We start from the raw sequence: 18195 nt of genomic DNA on the forward strand, positions 1-18195 counted from the left end.
ACACTCCACACAGAACTTAATTAAGCATGCCTAGTCTTTCTATTCTTACCAAAGCCACATTCCACCTATAGCTTAAAAGCTTCAGCCTCAAAAGCCTTTTTTTGCGTCATGTCCACCTGCATCTCTTCCCACTTTCAAACCTTTTCAAATTTGAGTTGAGTGGAGTGGCTTGAGCATCCACAACAAAATCCTACTCTTTTGAATTTCCAACTTATTCATCATGGCCTACATAGCTGAACCATCTCCTTATAGTTCAAGGAGAAGAGATGAGTCAGAGTTCAATTTGAGAGAATGGGGAGTGAAATCTCGAATCAGCCGTGAGAACACCAAATCAAGAAGGTTCTCAGGATCTTACATGAGAAACATTAGAGAAGACACAAGGTCTTTTAGATCAAACGCAACCATTTCTAGCACTGCTTCTTCACCTGGTTATCCCTTTAAAGGTACATTTCTTTTTCACTCCATTTCATAAAAGTTTCATCAATTTAACTTCCATTATATCTCAATTCTCAAATTCTCCCATTTCTTGCAGATGAAATTGATCCTTCAACATATTCTTTCACCAATGCTCTTAAAGGTATTAGTGAATGAACCACATTGATGATTAAGATATGAGGCTTATGGTTTTATATTACTCTTCTTTTCATTTTTTGCTAAATTGTTTTGAGTCAATTATATGATTGTTGATTGCAGCATTGCAAGCAAGGGTGACCTATAACAGTTGGGAATGCTTATCTCCAGATGGGTTTGCTTTAAATTCCAAGTGGAATGAAGCAGAGAGGTACATATGCAATCCACTCTCAGGGGAGGTACCAATGGAGTGTTTATCTGCAAAAACTCTCCGTGCAAGATCATTTAGAAACTCATCAAACAGAGTCACCATGTCTGCTCCTCTAGTTTATTCTTCAAGACACATACAAACAAAGCCTTCAACTTACACACAAGAAGATGTGGCTATTCAATTTCCAATTCCAGGTTCACATACTTAATTAGCCACATTAGTTTTATATGTTTGAAAATCTCTATACAATTGATTCTAAAGGCAGAACCATTTTTGGAGAGGAGTTTCTATTAGTAGCTTCTGTGTTTCAGAATTGATTCTGAGGAAATAAAAGTTGATCCTCTTGAGCTACTTCCCAATTCTACTTTGCTTCTTTATGCAGAAAAGAAGAGACGGGGAAGGACAAGAGATGTGGGTACTCAAAGCACACCTACCTATCTCAGTTCAAGTAGTCCAAGCCCTGCTTCAACTCCATCCATCATAGAGAGATCAAAAACTGTAGCAACAGACTCACCTAATTCAAATGCCAAAACAAAATCTGAAGAAGAGGTATGTTCTCTGTATTTCTTTCTACATTCAAATTAATAACAAGTTTGAATCAATTTATATTTCATCAGAATCAATGTGGTATTTAGAAGCTAAGTGTATGTTAGGATACACGGTAGAAAAATAGAGTGAAGATAAAATCACAGTAAGATGCTATAAAAACTAAACGAAATTGTTTCTGTCTACTGTCTACTATGATTTTTACTTATCGTGATTTTCCATTTCTCTTTTATTTTGATTTTGTCTTTTTAATTTGGTCTTGAAACCATGAATGCCATTGAGTGAAGAGCAAAGAAAATACTAGGACTAAAGGAATTGCAAGTGTTTTAAAAAATACTATAGTAATTGTTGGTTCCACTTTTGTTGTGCATAATTAATTAATTCTCCTGTTGTTTGACAAGATATAAATTTTAGAACTATCTAAGGAAGTATCCAAAAGAAATCAGACACTAACAAAATTCATCTTCATATCAGTTTTTCAAAATGAAAGAAAAGAAAGAGGAACTACCCCTGGGCCAATGGTGCGTTTTCCAAGATAAGAGAATCATATCTAGATGTCATATAATTAGATTACAAGCTTATAAGGTGGGGCACTGATAGATACATTGTCCCTTTGTGTTTCATGTGCCTCTAGTTTTTGGTCCCTCCTCCACCGTGCTTTCATCCTAGCAGTTTGCTTTCCACTACACATGTAGTAGTTTGCACTTGTCTCTGTTGGTGAGAATCAATTTTCTGGTCATGAAAGTGGCATCTCAATTGAAAGAATCAAATTGTTCTTCTTTTTCCTTAGAGATGCTGGAGACAAAATGATAGGCTGTTCCCAAATAAACTCTCCAATACAACCTAGTTATCTTTCTTGTAGCATGTTTGGATTGACGATGTACACACAATTCAAATCGACGTAACCTAATAAGGTAAATGTTGTACCTTATCTCTAAAAGTGATTATGTGACTCTTAGGACAGACCTAAGTAATGGAAAATTGGGCAGTTGACCTCCAAGTGAAAAAAATATCTTAATAGATTAGTGTTTAAATATTGTTTGACTCCCATAGATTAATGTCTTAATGTACTTAATATCTGTCGTTTACTCATCTAGTTCCGTATTTGTGATGTCTAATCGCAGAACTAAACACAAACATGATATTGAATGATTTTGTTGAGAAGTTTCATATTGATTATAGATAATCAAATAAGTCCTTATAGATGACATAACAACCCTCACCTCTAAGTGTTTTTAGGGTAGAGCTAGGTCTAACTCATATTCTAAAATAATATCAAAGTCAATTCTAAATAGGTTTAAAGAAGAGCAACCCTAATTTCTAGAGATTTTCACAAGTTGTATTGTTAATTTTCAACCTAGCTCTTCCCTTTGTCTCATATGAAACCACTAAAGATTCTCTAATCAAAGTACATCTTCATATATGGGTACTTTTTTTATACATTATATATGGGTACTTTAAAAATGCCTACTCACCAATCACCATCATACTAAGTAGTAAGTACTAATCCTTCATTAGGATAAGGAGTAGAGTTATAAAAGGGTACTACATTATAATTTATATAGCATAATATTAGACAAGCCCAGTATTAAAGCAATAATATCATCATAGAATAACCACATTAAGGAAATATTGCATGGGAAACCGTGACTGTACATATGTACTTTGAATAGGGAGAACATTTTTAATTTAATAACAACAAAATTTAAAAGCAATGGGACTTGAATGACTACTTGTCCTTATGTTCGAAAAAAAGACTACTTGTCCTTTTAATTTATATATTTATTTATATTTTGAAGATTAAAATGAAGGATAATATTTAAAAATATGCTTAAAATGGATTAAATAATTTGATTATGATAATAGCTATTTAAAAATTTGATATTAAATCGATTTAATTCATGTAATCATTTGCAATGATAAATAATTAAATAAAAACCTCATAATGATTAAGTCCTTAATATTTTTATAAAGGTACAATTCAATTGATTTATTTGTGCATGCTGAATAATCTAGACGATCATACCAAAATGTGCACAGCATGTTTGGATGTGTACCTATCACACGTCCCTAAGTACATTATTTCAAAAGTAACATATTGTAGTTATCATTCAATATGTTTAGAAGTAAAATCAAACCCACTTAAGATACACAGTTAGAAAATCGCGTGGACGGTAGCAACAATTCACTTAGCTTTTGTTGAGATCTTCTTTCTGTATTGTATTCTATATGCTTAATCTGGACGAATATCTGCATTGTACCACTAGTCAATTGATTCAATTTACATCCTATATATAGCCTGTAAATGCTAGCATATAGCTTAGACCAATTTACCAAACTTGAATCAACCTTTGGGTTAGTGAATTTGGTGACAAGAAAATCATGAGCGAATATTTCCCTACAAAAGATGACACATAGTTGAAGTGATCGATGTTGAATAATTTTTCCAAATATAGCAAATTTCTAAATGATTAATGTGATTGATTGAGAAGCTAGTAACACATCATACCATCCATGACATTGATGTGAGAGTGGAAATTAAACGCATGTGCAGGTTGAGGTGAAAGATAACGAAACATGGGAGACAGGAGAAAATAACGAGTGGAGGAAGGAAGAGGAGCAACAATGCAAGCAAGGTGGTGGTTGCTTTTCATGGATGATGGTGATGAAGAAAAAAAGGCAGAGAGAGAGAAAAAAAGACAAAGAAGGAAGAACATCTTTCTCAATCACTTCAAAGGGTTGTTAAAGAAAAAGTGATAAAGGGAGTAGTACATGCATGATGGGGTTGAGATTCTCTTTCATCACTTCCATTGTCTTTCACTTCAGCAATTTTTTTCTTTTACAGTGCTTTACCTGAAATAGAAAAGTTAAGAGCAATTGCAATTATGAAGAGACGGACTATGATGAGTGTGTTTGTATGACACCAAGATTCTCTCATAGAAAAGTGTCACATGATATTTAGATGTTTGAATTTGGTGTCTATCTCCCACTTCATATATATATTGATGAATAGGTAGATCTCTATATTTATAAAAAGAGATATAAATACAAAATTTTGCATGACATTGAGATGGTTCTTATTCATGTGTGTCATCTTTGTCTATGTCTGTATCTCTAATCTATGTATAGAGTGGTCCATTTTTTGTTAAATGGTGAGTGATGGTATATGTTGAGTTCCTCTTTGTGGTGAAAATTGGATGACAGCTTGGGGATCACGTGCATGCTTTGTTTGTGGCATTACCACCCCCTTGGTCTTACTTGCAAGTCACAATTACAGAACAACTTCTCAAAATATTTACAAGTTTATTGATGCAAAATTTATCAAGTGATTATAATTTTTTTTTTTTGAACTTTAACAAGTCATTATAATAATATAACTAAAATGTTACGTGGGATGATATATAGTTCTTAAAGAGATAAATATGAATGGTTAGCGAATGTATATGTTATATGTTAGGTTATGTGAACATTTGTACAAAATTTATTAATGTGGTTGTCCACACATTTTGATTGAGAAAAAATAATAGAGGAAATATGGATCGTTTTAATGTTGCGACTAGAGTGAGTTCTTTTTTTATGTGAATCACTATGGTTCAATTACTGTTTTAAAGTAAATTATAAAAATGCCCATTTCAATTACAAAACTTTTTCCTTCCCTTTTTTTTTCACTACCCCTCTTTGGTTGCTCGGTGAGCCTTGAGCCTCCCCTTCATCACCTCTATTGCACACTGTTGTCGTCCTTGTGAGCTCTTTGTTCAGATCTCGTCTAGGAACTCCGTGCAGGAGGAAGGAGGATGGAGCGGTGAGTCTTTATCCTCCATCGTCTTTGACCATTATCCTCTCTCTCTCTCTCTCTCACACACACACACACACACTCTCCCTGTTTTTTTTATAAGCAAATGTTAGTTGTTAGTAATGTTCGTAAATTAGTCTTCCTCAGGGTTCGAACCCTGAACCCTTCACCATCCTTAACCCTTATGCCCCTAACTCTTACCACTTGAGCTATCCTTCGAGGACACCCTCCCTATATTTTGGCTTCACCACCTTCCTCAGCCACACCACCATGACAGAACCTCCCACCTTTGTCACTGTTCCTTCCGTCAAAACTATTTCCTACGGGCTTGGTAATCAATTTCAGAGTTTCTTTATGTTTTTCCTTCAAACATCACCCGATAGATGCAGCCTGATCATGTAGACCAAGTCGGAGACGTCTTTTGGCCCCATCATTGTTGTAACCAAATATGATGATTTGGTGGATAAGAACAAAAGATGATGTGGTGGTTGTGGACATGTGAGTGAGATAAGGTTCCAGTGGGCAGTGGAGGTCGGAGGGTTTAGGTGGCTGTGGAGGTTTTGTGGCAGATCTGGAAGTTTTGGTGGTAGCGGTAGTGGTGGTTGGTTGAAGTTGGTGGCGGATCTGCACAAGAAGCTCGAAACAAAGGTTGAATGAGGTTGAGGAGGGGAGAGGGAAGGTGTTGGGTATTTGGATATCATGAGACATGAAATGCCAATAGGTTTTGATGAATTTGAAGTTGATTTCATCCGCGTCTCGATTTTTTCCCCCATCACAATCCCAAAGCACATCCTTGATTTCCTAAGACTCAAATTTAGCTGTCAATAACAACTTATCTTCCATAGAATTTTTTCTGAAAAATACATCGTCAACTCTTGGAACTTCCCACTTGTCCTCCTTAAATTTCTTTCCAAAGAATTCCCCAACCCACTTATTAACTAGTTCGGATTCCTCCTCGCACCTTCCCTCTATCTTCATTCCCACTAAATTATTGACTCGCCTTTCTCCAATTCTCGAGGGAATGAAAAATATTCCAATTCAAGTCGCCTTCTTTAATCCACTTAGACCTTATTTTTGACATGAAAGGGACTCCTTTAATCTAGAGACCTTCAAGAACTCGGCCAATACCTCTTTTCTTATTTTGAGCTCCGCGATACTAAGACTAACCTTGTTTTTTTTCAGGTCCGATTCTTCTGACAACTTCTCCAGTAGCTCTTTGTTTTTGCTATATATAAATTATATTCGCAAACAATTCATGTTCCACACTTTCAAACGAGTTTTCAGGGATTCTAGTTTTTCTTTGAAAACATAGGCTCCTCAACCTTGAACTTGAATACCCTCCCAAGATTCTTCCACAAACCTCTGAAATCTATGATCCTCAAACCAACAATTGAGCACCCTGAAGGGCTTCAGGCCCCAATCCTAAGAAGTACACTGAACCAACAAAGGGTAATAGTTAGAGAATTCCCTATAAATTGCAAATTGGGCATAACTTGGTCATGCCAACAACCAGTCATGGAAAACAAAAAATCTATCAAACCTACTTATGACCTGCCCATTAGGTCTGACCCAAGTGAATCGTTTCCTAGGTAGTGGAATACCCATAAGTTCCATATTGGTAGATGAAAGATTATTATTTTTTTTATTTTAGTCCCTCCATAACCCACAAAGAATTAAGAAAAAAAAAATTAAAAAAATCATAAAATTACACATGAGAAACAAATTAATGCACGATAAAAATCAATAGTTTGCTATTTTAAAAGGACCAAAAATTATTTAACCCATTAATATATGAAGTGAAAACCCTAACTCAGTATACCCTGGCTTTCGTGTCTCTGCCTCTCACTCACAGCTTCTCTTCCGTCGCCACCCTCCCTCCCTCCCAACCGCACCACCTCCCTCACCGCCTCACCTTTCGCCGGCGACCACGAAGGAGCTCTCCACCACCAACAAGAAGGGTGAAATCCTTGTAAAGAGGAGCTCTCCAGTTCACCACAAACCAGGTTAATGCTATTTGTATATTGCTATTTTCATTGCTATTGCGCAGTTCTGTGTTACTGAATAATTTTGCATTTTAATTTTTGGGTGCGTGCTACTCTGGTTGTTTGTGAATGGGGTCATGAACTCTTTCCTTTCTGAATTTTTGATGTGCTTTGCTGCATTAGCTAATTAAGTTACTGGTAAATGAATTGATCATGAATTAGTTGCTTGCTGTTCCTGGGTAGATTGATTGGTTATTGGTGTTCATTTAAGAGGAGAATTCAACTTACTTTTGTTTATGTCATGGGTAGAAGAGTATTATGTTTGTGGGAGTGGATTTTGTATTTATATTATAAGCTAACTTGAGCACTCAATTAGAGTTTGTGTGATTTTCATTTGAGTTTGATAATGGATTGCATGTTTGAGGATAAGAGGAATCGATATGCATGTTATTATTAAAAGGGGACAGTTTTATGTTTTTGTTGGTAGCCATCTGTGATGGGCTTGTTGGCATGGCCTTGTGGTTCTTACTTCTTACTCATGTTTAGCTCTCTGGCACACCCTAGAGTGACTCTATATAGATAGATGGGAATGAATGGTTGGATCTCACTAATTTATCCACGATAATCTTTGACTATCGGTGCTATCTGTCACGTCAATTAATCTAATTTGCTAGCTGAGTGGAAGCATTTTTGTAGATCAAGTCATGATAGCTTAAAATAAATAACAAAGACGAGTAATGAGTTTTAGACCTATGCTTCAATTGTATAATCAGGAGTATTTTTCTTATTATTCCATCTTGATTGCATATATATTTCTATGAGTTGTTTCTGGAAGTTTTTTTGATTTAGCTGTTCTTAAAGTGACTTATTTTTGTGCAGATTGATTATTTGTGATGGAACACGGGTCGCACTCTGATGAGAGTAAATCAACATTTTCTCTGACAGATGAGGATCATACTTTTGCAAACGCTATCAGATACTCCTTGAATCAAGAGTTAGTGATTTGCCATTTCTTGTGTGACGACCACTTTGTCCAGCATCTAGAGAATCCTTCTTAGCTTCATTGAGCTTCCTTTGTTTTTTATAATTTGGCGTTTGATTTAGTCATGTAGTCTACCGAAGTGTTATGATGTTTCAAGTCGTGTGGTCTTCTATTTGTCATGATATGATAGAAAATGGAAATTTATTAAGGAGAGAAGTTTTATATTATAGCTAAAGGTGGATAGGATATACCTCAAACAGAAAATTCTAGATATAACAAGGAACATGAGAAACTCTTCATTATAGTCTCAGTGCTTGAACCACTTGAGGGACATGTTTAGGGCTCTGAAGATGACCCTGCATCTGCCATGATTTTCAGTTTAGCCATTCACCAAAGTGTAAATGTATAATGAATATCTATAAAAGGAACATGAGCTAGTTTTTTTGTGTGGAACAAATAAATTGATTGAAGATCCCCTCCCCCTTATCCTTCAGGGAGATGAGAGCACTTGGGATATAATAAGAAGTCCCTAGTGATGTTGATTTTGTTTCTTTTGGTGGTGCTTTATCAATTACTTTATCGGCCTGTATGTTCTTGACTTCTTGTTAAGTATAGTTTGAATGATTTTCTTTGTTATACATAATATTAGAAACATATGTTATATCTTCCTTTTGAATAGCTCTATTTCTGTATATACTAAAATGAGAGGAACTTGTTAACGTTGTCTTGCAGTCCAAGAGTGACATTTTGTGGGTACAGCATTCCTCATCCTTCAGATAATCGTGTCAATATTAGAGTCCAAACAACAGGTAACATGCAATTTCACGGTGGATATAATGTGATTCCAATTCACTTATTTGCGCCATAATCTAGTGCCATAAACCTTTTTGTATTACAGTCATAAGAGTGTGTGCTTTCTTCACCAATTTTAAGTTTTTTTAGACAATCTTTATGTTCTATTGACCTTTTATTTTTTGCTTTTTGTAGATAATTTATATGGAGTTGAAAATTGGTAGCAGACTTTTTTAAGCTAGCTAATTCTATAACTAGCTTGTGATACTAAGAAAGTTCTCATGTCTTAGAATTCTTTGTTGAATTTGAGAAGCTTCGTTATGGAAGTTCTTGTATAAATGCACTGTAAAAGGTTTAGATAGTGCATCTCTAATGAATAATGGTTAAATTGTGAAACGTCTACAATTTTTTTTCTTCTTTTAAGTAGAAAACATTATAGGACAATGCTAGTGAGAATACACAATGAGGTAACGGTCGTAATTTAAAGCTTCTTGTTTGTGTTTCATTGTGGATAACAAGACTATTGATGCTTGCACTTATATTTTCAAATGATTCTTGTTATATCTAAACTTTGTCTCTTATGTTTGCAGGGGAACCAGCCCGTGAGGTGCTAAAAGATTCATGTCAGCATATGATGCTTATGTGCCAGCATGTCAAGGGCACTTTTGATAAGGCGGTCAACGACTTTAAAAGTAAAAAGGGTGGGAAGGATATGGATATCGATTAGCGTATTAGTTGTAGTTTTATGTTAATTGAAGTTGATTTTGATGCGTATTGCTGGGAAAAAAATTCAGCACTACTAGAACACATACTTCACATCTTAGAGCATGAAACATGGCATCTCAATATTCTGATACATCATATTAAATGGCTTATTAAATTAAAAGTGAATGTTATTTGAAATTTTTTCGAAGTGGTAGAAATAACCTATAGACGGATTGTAACTTGTAATTTAACAACAATGATTAGAAGCTTCTGCAATGTATTAGTTTTTTCATCCTTTTCCCACACCTTGACATCAATGTCTACCATTTTTATTAAACTAGAGACTAATTTGATCTACGTTATGAATGTAATAAGATGAAATTGATGCTTTACTAATATTGTTAGTGTGCAACAGTGAAATTATAAAATTCGGTGTGTGCACCCTCAGCCATAGAGGCCTGCTTGCACCCTCCATCACCTCCATTGCCTACACCCTCCACTAAAAATCATCCGAAAGAGGTCCAAAAGTAGAGAATATTATGCTGGTATATGAATATTTTCATTCCTTACTAACTTTTACTTTATTTTAACAAAATACCCTTAATTAGTTGTTACAACTTATATATATACTGAGCTTGTTACATTAGAAATAGAGATAAGGTTTGTTATATAGTTTTTTTAATATTTTAGATTTGTATTATCTATAAAGATAGAGATAAAATTAGTTTATTATTATGCTAATATATGCATATTTGTTGCAAACACAAATCTTAGTCAACCCCTAAATTGCTCGATTTTGTTAAAGAAAATGTTTAAGCAACCCCTTAAATGGTATATTTGTTTGCTTTCACTTTCACTTACCCATTCTTCAACCATGCAATGCACCACCTATACTAACTTAATCTTCTAATTCTGAGTTCAATTACTACCCACACTTTCACACTCTCTCCAAGCACCAACCATGAAAATCTCAATCTTCTTCTTCTTCTTCGTTTTCTTCTTTGTAATATTATTGGGCCCAAGCCCAATTCTCGCTCGGAGCGCTCACGTCATCAATTTCCGGTCACCGAACTTGTACCCAGAATCCCTCACGTGGGACCCACGAGCCCAGCACTTCCTCCTCGGATCCTACCGGCAACGCACCATCGCCGCCGTCTCTGACGCCGGCGTCGTCGAAACCTTCATCACCGACCCCTCCCTCCCTGACGGCGCCTCCATCCTCGGTCTCGCCGTCAATTCACCCCGCGACCGCCTCCTCGCTGTCGTCCACTCCCACCCTCCCCTCCCTCCGTTCAACGCCCTCGCCGCCTACGACCTCCGCACCCGCGACCGCCTCTTCCTCACCCCACTCCCCTCCGACGATGACCACCCCGCCGCAGCCAACGACGTCGCCGTCGATCACCACGGCAACGCCTTCGTCACCAACTCCGCCGGGAACTTCATCTGGAAGGTCACCGCCGACGGACACGCCTCGATCTTCTCCAGATCCCCGATGTTCTCGCCGGCAAACACACCTCCCGTTGACGGCGACATCAACCTCCTAGGGCTCAACGGGATCACCTACGTCAGCAAGGGTTACCTCCTGGTGGTGCAATCGAGCACCGGGAAGGTCTTCAAGGTGGACGCCTTCGACGGAACGGCGAGGCGCGTGCTGCTGAACGAGGACCTCGTCGGCGCCGACGACATCGCCGTGAGGGACGATGGCGTGGTGGTGGCGGTGTCGCCGGTGAACAAGCTGTGGTTCCTGAAGAGCCAGGATAGCTGGGCGGAGGGGGTGGTGTACGATCAGGTGGAGCTTGATTTGCGGCGGTTTCCGACGTCGGTGGCGATGGGGGAGAAGAGGAGGGTGTATGTGTTGTATGGGCACTTGAATGAAGGGAGGGTGGAGGGTTCAAAGAGGGAGAGTTTTGGGATTGCTGAGGTGAGATCAAAGAAGGAAGGGCAAGATGAGAATGTTTGGATTTTTGTTTTGATTGGTCTTGGAATGGCTTATTTCTTGTTTTGGAGGTTTCAAATGGGACAACTTGTCAAGAAAATGAATAACAAGATGAATTGATTTTTTACTATGGATTAGTCTCATGTCTGTCGGCTCGATGTTGGGAATGCCTTGGTACAACCATGAAAAGATCAATTTATTTTTTAGTTTTAATTTGTTTTGTAATCACTTTTGGATACTGGTTTTGAGGATGGATTTAGTTTGATGTTTCAGGTCTCAATGTAGTTTTGTTTTTCACATTGGGATTTTGGATTATGAGTGTAGTTTAAGCTTATTTATGCACATTGTATATGATGGCAGTTTTGGCTAGATTGTTATAGCTAGTGTTGCATTGCTACTTGAATTTGGTGATTGCATTCTTTGCTGCTGCAAGCCTGCAAGTTTTGTCTCTTCTCTATCTGGTGCCCATTCTTCTCTATCTTGACAATGGATATTTCTAGTTAGGACTGACTTGTGGAAATGTGCTTAGTTATTGGTTTTGCATTGATGGGAATGGCATGGTGTAGTGAGTTAAGTGATATCGGTTGAGTTAATGGAAATCTTAAAAGTAATTTGTTGGCAGAAAGAATAAACCAGATACAATGCCAGCTCTAATTTTTGTATTGCTCTTGTTGAGCTTTTGGTTCTCTATTCATTAGTTTGCGAACATAGCATGAATTCTTGTGATAATTAAGCTTTTCATGTAGTTGAGACCAGTAGGTGGGTATCTGGTTTGCCTCATGGGAGCTTCACTTCTTTTGAACTGTGATTTTATGATTTTAATGATGATTTTTAGAAAGCCTTTTATATGATTGTTCTTTGGAAAAATAGATATTGGCTAAATTATTTTTATTGAGCATTTAAAAACAGCTGTTGATGCCAGGATGAGTGTCCCTCCTGTTATTCACTTGACCATACAGCTAATCAAACACTATGAGTGTATGTTTGAATAGTAGTTGAGTATAACATGATCAAACTATAAAAGAGTTTAGTTCACATTTTAACTTTAAGTGTGTGTTATCCAGTGCCAACAAATATCTACACACAACTTAACTACTTCAAGGCTTTTCTGTTGTTAAACTATATGAATAGATCAGAGAGTACTAATCGCTTGTTTCCTCTCCTTTCTCTGTCGAGAACAGAAGCATAAACTTTCTAGCATTAGCAGCATGTACGATCAAACTAGAATATTATGATATTATCCATATAGAAATTGGCACAATGAACCAGAAAATTTTGAATTGTCAAAACTACTCGATGCTCAACAGGCTGGAATAACCAAGAACCATGCCCTACATCAGAGTCTACAAACAACTAAACCAGTTTTTCTTTCACAAATATCTAAATAACTCAGAAAAGAAAAACATCAAGCAAAATTCTTCGAGACAGCTTTACTGGTCACTGGGCAATGTCTTTATGATATCAGAATCACCTGAAAAATGAAAAAAACAAAGAAAATCAGAAACAAAAAACTAGTTTCCAATGTTAAGTAAAGAAAGTAATGAGAAGCATCATATACCAGGATCGATAATGCTGAGGCAGCACACTCTGTAGTATTTGCCGCATGCAGTGCCCAGATCAACATTGTCTATGATAAACAATAAACACTTCGTTAAAAAATTTTAATTAAAAACATTAGGAGAGTTGATAAAGCGTGAGTATAATATAAATTCTACCACATCATTGCATTCAACAAACGAAGTCAGTCAGAAAAATCACAGCACAACAAATATAATAGCAGGCACATATCAAAGTCAGCAACCCCTACAACAAGCATAATTATCAAAATACTTATTGCTGAATTGATAAAAAAACAATTTTTTTTTGGAAAACTCACATACTTCTAAATAGTTTCAGATGCAGCTGTTGAGCTGTGTTAACCTGAAGCTGTTACAGCAATAACTATTTCTATCAAAGCTTATGTTCAGATTATATAAATTCATTTATGTCTTAACGCCCAAGTCCATTGAAACCAAGGTACAAGGTATGCTGGAAGACATTGACTCACATGACTTAAACTAATGTTTCTTTCTACATAATTGACATTTAAAATTAGACCATGACCATTGTTTACTTGCAACCATTATTCACCTAAGTGCCGTAAGACTCGAATTCACAAGAAAAGAAAAGCCTCAACAGGACAAACCATTGATCCCAATTCCCAACCATAGTATCCCAAGTTAAATCTAATAAGATTACATCAACCAAACACATTTGAAGTCCATAGCCCCACATCACACCCCACAAGCAAGTTATTAAACTATCAAATGGATAAAAAAACCATTTGAAGAAAAAAGAGAAGAATGGCAATAGATTAAGAACTTACTCCCATTGTAGTGATGAACTCCAACCTTTGCCAACATAGCATAATACTCAATCTCTGACTTCCTCAAAGGTGGGCAATTGTTGGCAATGATAATCAGTTTCCCTGCAAGGAATTGAAGAACATTCAGAAATCATCATTCACTAACTACTAGCAAATCATTCAACAACAAAAGCTAAAAAAAAATACAAAACTCAGAGATCAGATCACTGTAAATAACAGAAAAGTAATATACCTTTGGAACTTCTCAGTGATTTGAGAACAGTTTTGTAACCTAGAGTATATTTGCCACTCTTCATCACCAGAGCGAGCCTGTTGTTAATGCTCTCATGGGTCTTCTTCTGTAATCATTCATATACAAGAGGGGAAAGAAAATGAGAGAAACCAGTTAAAATCGAGTTGGGATCGAAAAACACTGAATCTGAAACCAATTGACAAAGGGAACCATGTTAACAAATCAACAACAGTGTGTGCAGAGAGAGAGAGAGAGAGAGAGAGAGAGAGAGAGTGTACGGTTTTCTTGGCGGCAACCATTGTTGCTGGGTTGAGTGCAGAGAAGATGAACCCCCTAGTTCACGGTGGTGGTGAAAGCTGCGGCTCACGGTTTTGTGCTAGTTTGATTGGGCTGGATCTTTATTTAGAGCTTGGGCTTCATAAAATTCCTATATTGACAAAAGAAATTCAATTTTTTAATCGTTGTGCACCGCCGACGTAAAGAGTTTTATACATACATCTAATTAAGTATTTTAAAATTAAATTTAGTTATGGCATGATAAATTAATGGATTCTAATTGGATGACTGTGTTTTGATTGATTATCCATATTTTGTTAAGAATGTTGAGAGAGAGAGAGAGGGGTGAAGATATTGAAAAAAGTCGTCGCTCTTGAAAATGTGGTTTAGTTTTATATTGCTTTTGGGATGATACATCACTACATGTGTCATCGAGTTATAATTCAATCGCACTTCCATTTCATTTACATATCTCTTTTTATTTATTTTTCTCTTTTTGTTTTTAATTAAATTATCAGTCACATCTTTTACTTTCTCTCTCTTTGCATCACTCCATTCACACTTAAATGAAAGTGTAAACAAAACTTTATCCATCACATGTGCACATAGTGATGGGGTACGTGAATCTTGTTTTTAGTCTGTTTCTTTAGCTGTTTCAGTGTGTTCATGTGATCTTAACCGGCCCTTGATTAAAATATACTCTAAATATACATTTTTGGAGCTAATTTATCAAATCGTTTTCATTGCCCCCTTCTCAGATTTTGTGAAATTTTGTACTTGCAAACAAGGGAATGGTTTGCCCCCTTCTCCTTCTCTTCTCCTCCCCTTCCTTAAATTGTAAGTTGGCCTTTTGTTAGAGTCAGTATTGCTTACTAACTATAAGATCTAAATGAGAGAGACATGAATAATTATGCCCACAATGATTTTTTCCCCTCATTTTCATGCAATGCTAATAGAGCAGCACTCTTCTGTCAACATCATTCAATAATCTTAAATAGGAAACAATTGGAGCCTTGTTCTTGATCTGATAGTCATGTGGCCTTCCTTTTCATATACCTGAAGTGACAGGTTCGGCAGCGCGAGTTGGACCTGGAGGTGTTTTGAGTCACCATCTCCTTGCTTGCTCCAAGTGGTAAACACTGCAATGCACCGTGTGGCACACCAATTCAGCGTTGACCAACAAGCAAGCAACGATGAAGACGACCCAAAACACTTCCAGGTCTTTTAAATGCCACTCCTATACCGATACGGGGATTGCAAGCTTGGTAGTCAATGATTAGCAGAACAGATAAAATTGGCAGCGTGATACCCCTTGTGGTGATGAAGAGGAGATTGCACTTTTTTAACAAGAAATTCCTAAAATCAAGAGCACATTGAAACCTAGAAAACCTGTATTTATCAGCAAACTGGCAAACCTGTATCCATAAACAAGTTACTATCTCACATCTCAGATTTCAAACATTTACTTTAGAAAACATCTGTTCTGTAGCCAAAATCTACAGCACTAACTTTTCTACTGTTTCCAGACACAGTTCTGCTATACAACTGGTTGCTTTGAATAACAGACTTTCTATTTCTAAAAAGAAAAAGGAATATAAAATGACAATGGAAGAAATTAAATGTACCAAAGCATACACACACACCATTGAGAACCAACACTGTTTTAGCAAGAGGTAGAGTATGAGTCAAGTGATCAGTTCAGGAAGCATGTTGAGTATCTAAGTCAAGTGTCAACCATTTAAACATGTCCACTACATATATTTATATAGCCTTAAACTAATTCCTAATAATATGTCCATAAAGGTTTTTGTCATCACAAACAAAATGCCAAGTCAGTACAAACCAAAAAACTCTTAAGATGAAAAGAACTAGCCAAGCTAGCCTATAATGCGTTGAAAGATGCTCTCAAGCTCCTTTACATAATCCTCAAGCACCTGTATTTCATCTGGCTGATTATTCTCACCATCAAGCAAACTTGTGGCCTTTGTAATTGCAGAACTGATCGTCTCCTTTTCTTTTGAGTTAAGCTTTGAATTAACATGATGATTCTTCAAAACTTTCCTCATCTTGTAAATGTAATCATCCAAAGCATTCATTGCATTGGCTTTCTTAAGGAATTTCTTGTCCTCAGCCTGGAAACTGTCAGCTTCTTGAATCAATCTCTTCACTTCTTCTGTCGACAGTCTTTCTTTGTCATTCTTACTACCAGAGGTTCTTTCTTCCGCAGAAACAGTTAGAATGCCATTTAAATCAATCGTAAAACTTATATAATGAGAATTCCCACGAGGAGCTTGAGGCAAGCCAGAAAGATTAAAAAAACCCAGCAAATTGTTATCACTGGCTCTTGCAGTCTTGCTCTCTCACCCTCATAAACCTTAATCAAGACATGGGATTGGTTATCTTCAACTGTAACAAAATCTTTTGTCTTCTTGACAGGAATGGTAGTGTTCCTAGGAACCACCACAGACATGATATCTCCAATTATCGCTGTACCAAGAGACTGCGGGATCACATCCAACAACACCAAGTTTGGAACATTCTTAATGCCTTCACTCAACAAAGCAGCCTGGACAGCTGCACCATAAGCAACAGCCTCATCAGGGTTGATGCTCTTGCACAAATCTTTTCCATTGAAAAACTCCTGCAATAGCTGCTGCACTTTAGGAATCCTAGAAGATCCACCAACAAGGACAACATCATGCACACTGCTCTTGTCCATCTTAGCATCAACAAGACACTTATCTACCATCTCCATACACTCTTCAAAAAGGTCCATGTTGATTTCCTCAAATTTTGCACGAGTGATTGATGAACAAAAATCAATGCCCTCAAATAAAGAATCTACCTCAATGGTGGTAACAACAGTTGATGACAGTGTCCTTTTTTACCTTTCACATGCACTTCTCAACCTCCTCAAAGACTTAGCATTCCCCCTAATATCCACCTTTTTTTTCCTTTTAAACTCCTCTACAAAGTAGTTCACCATTCTGTTATCAATGTCCTCTCCTCCAAGGTGAGTATTTCCAGCCGTGGCCTTAACTTCAAATACCTTACCTTTAATTGTAAGAAGAGACACATCAAAAGTACCACCACCAAGGTCAAAGATGAATATATTCCGCGGTTTCTTACGATCATTTCTCTTGTCAAGGCCATACGCAATAGCTGCAGCTGTGGGTTCATTGATTATCCGCTTAACATTGAGACCAGCAATAGCACCAGCATCTATAGTGGCTTTGCGCTGAGAGTCATTGAAATAAGCAGGCACAGTAATGACTGCATTCTTAACAGGTGACGCCAAATATGCTTCTGCAACCTCCCGCATCTTTGTGAGAATCATGGATGATATTTCCTCAGCACAAAGTTGCTTCTCCTGACCCTTATACTTAACAACAATCATGGGTTTGTCATCAACACCCGCAATAACATTGAATGGCCATAAAACTATATCGTTTTTAATAATGAGATCACTATACTTCCTACCAATTAACCTCTTAGCATCTGCAAATATAGTAATAATTCTCAATCATCATTTGTCATGCTTGAGTGTAAACATTTATAGGATGGTACTTAAGTTAGACAATTTACCAAAGACAGTGTTCTCAGGGTTTGTAGCAGCCTGATTCTTGGCAGCATCACCAATCAACCTCTGTTCATCAGTGAAAGCAACAAAGGTGGGAGTAGTTCTGTTGCCTTGGTCATTGTGAATGATCTCTACTCTGCCTTGTTGCTCCTGCCAAACTGCCACACACGAGTAAGTGGTGCCAAGGTCGATTCCTATAGCACATCCCTCACCATTTTTGCCCAT

At 37.0% G+C, this 18195-nt stretch overlaps 4 protein-coding genes and 1 pseudogene across 4 annotated transcripts; 3 read left to right on the forward strand and 2 right to left on the reverse strand.

Annotated features, from left to right (window-relative positions):
* LOC130728730 (uncharacterized) lies at nucleotides 1–4506 on the forward strand. Its single transcript, XM_057580280.1, has 5 exons — nucleotides 1–443; nucleotides 533–577; nucleotides 694–975; nucleotides 1164–1330; nucleotides 3882–4506. Exons 1-5 carry the CDS (start codon nucleotides 221–223, stop codon nucleotides 4071–4073), a joined length of 909 nt encoding a protein of 302 aa, XP_057436263.1. The 5' UTR covers nucleotides 1–220; the 3' UTR covers nucleotides 4074–4506.
* Nucleotides 4507–6917: 2411 nt separating this feature from the next.
* LOC130728735 (uncharacterized) lies at nucleotides 6918–9884 on the forward strand. Its single transcript, XM_057580285.1, has 4 exons — nucleotides 6918–7123; nucleotides 7982–8096; nucleotides 8817–8893; nucleotides 9467–9884. Exons 2-4 carry the CDS (start codon nucleotides 7996–7998, stop codon nucleotides 9601–9603), a joined length of 315 nt encoding a protein of 104 aa, XP_057436268.1. The 5' UTR covers nucleotides 6918–7123; nucleotides 7982–7995; the 3' UTR covers nucleotides 9604–9884.
* A 452-nt stretch (nucleotides 9885–10336) lies between these two features.
* LOC130728733 (uncharacterized) lies at nucleotides 10337–11920 on the forward strand. Its single transcript, XM_057580282.1, has one exon. The coding sequence runs from the start codon at nucleotides 10543–10545 to the stop codon at nucleotides 11635–11637; it is 1095 nt and encodes a 364-aa protein (XP_057436265.1). The 5' UTR covers nucleotides 10337–10542; the 3' UTR covers nucleotides 11638–11920.
* An 808-nt stretch (nucleotides 11921–12728) lies between these two features.
* On the reverse strand, nucleotides 12729–14551 carry LOC130728734 (60S ribosomal protein L30-like). The gene is made up of 5 exons (XM_057580283.1): nucleotides 14393–14551; nucleotides 14115–14220; nucleotides 13883–13984; nucleotides 13076–13144; nucleotides 12729–12988 (listed from the first exon to the last, which is right to left on the reverse strand). The coding sequence occupies exons 1-5, from the start codon at nucleotides 14411–14413 to the stop codon at nucleotides 12948–12950; spliced, it is 339 nt and encodes a 112-aa protein (XP_057436266.1). The 5' UTR covers nucleotides 14414–14551; the 3' UTR covers nucleotides 12729–12947.
* Nucleotides 14552–16267: 1716 nt separating this feature from the next.
* Nucleotides 16268–18195, reverse strand: LOC130728732 (heat shock cognate 70 kDa protein-like; annotated as a pseudogene).

Source organism: Lotus japonicus, chromosome 1 (assembly GCF_012489685.1).
Source record: "Lotus japonicus ecotype B-129 chromosome 1, LjGifu_v1.2".
Lineage (NCBI taxonomy): Eukaryota > Viridiplantae > Streptophyta > Magnoliopsida > Fabales > Fabaceae > Lotus > Lotus japonicus.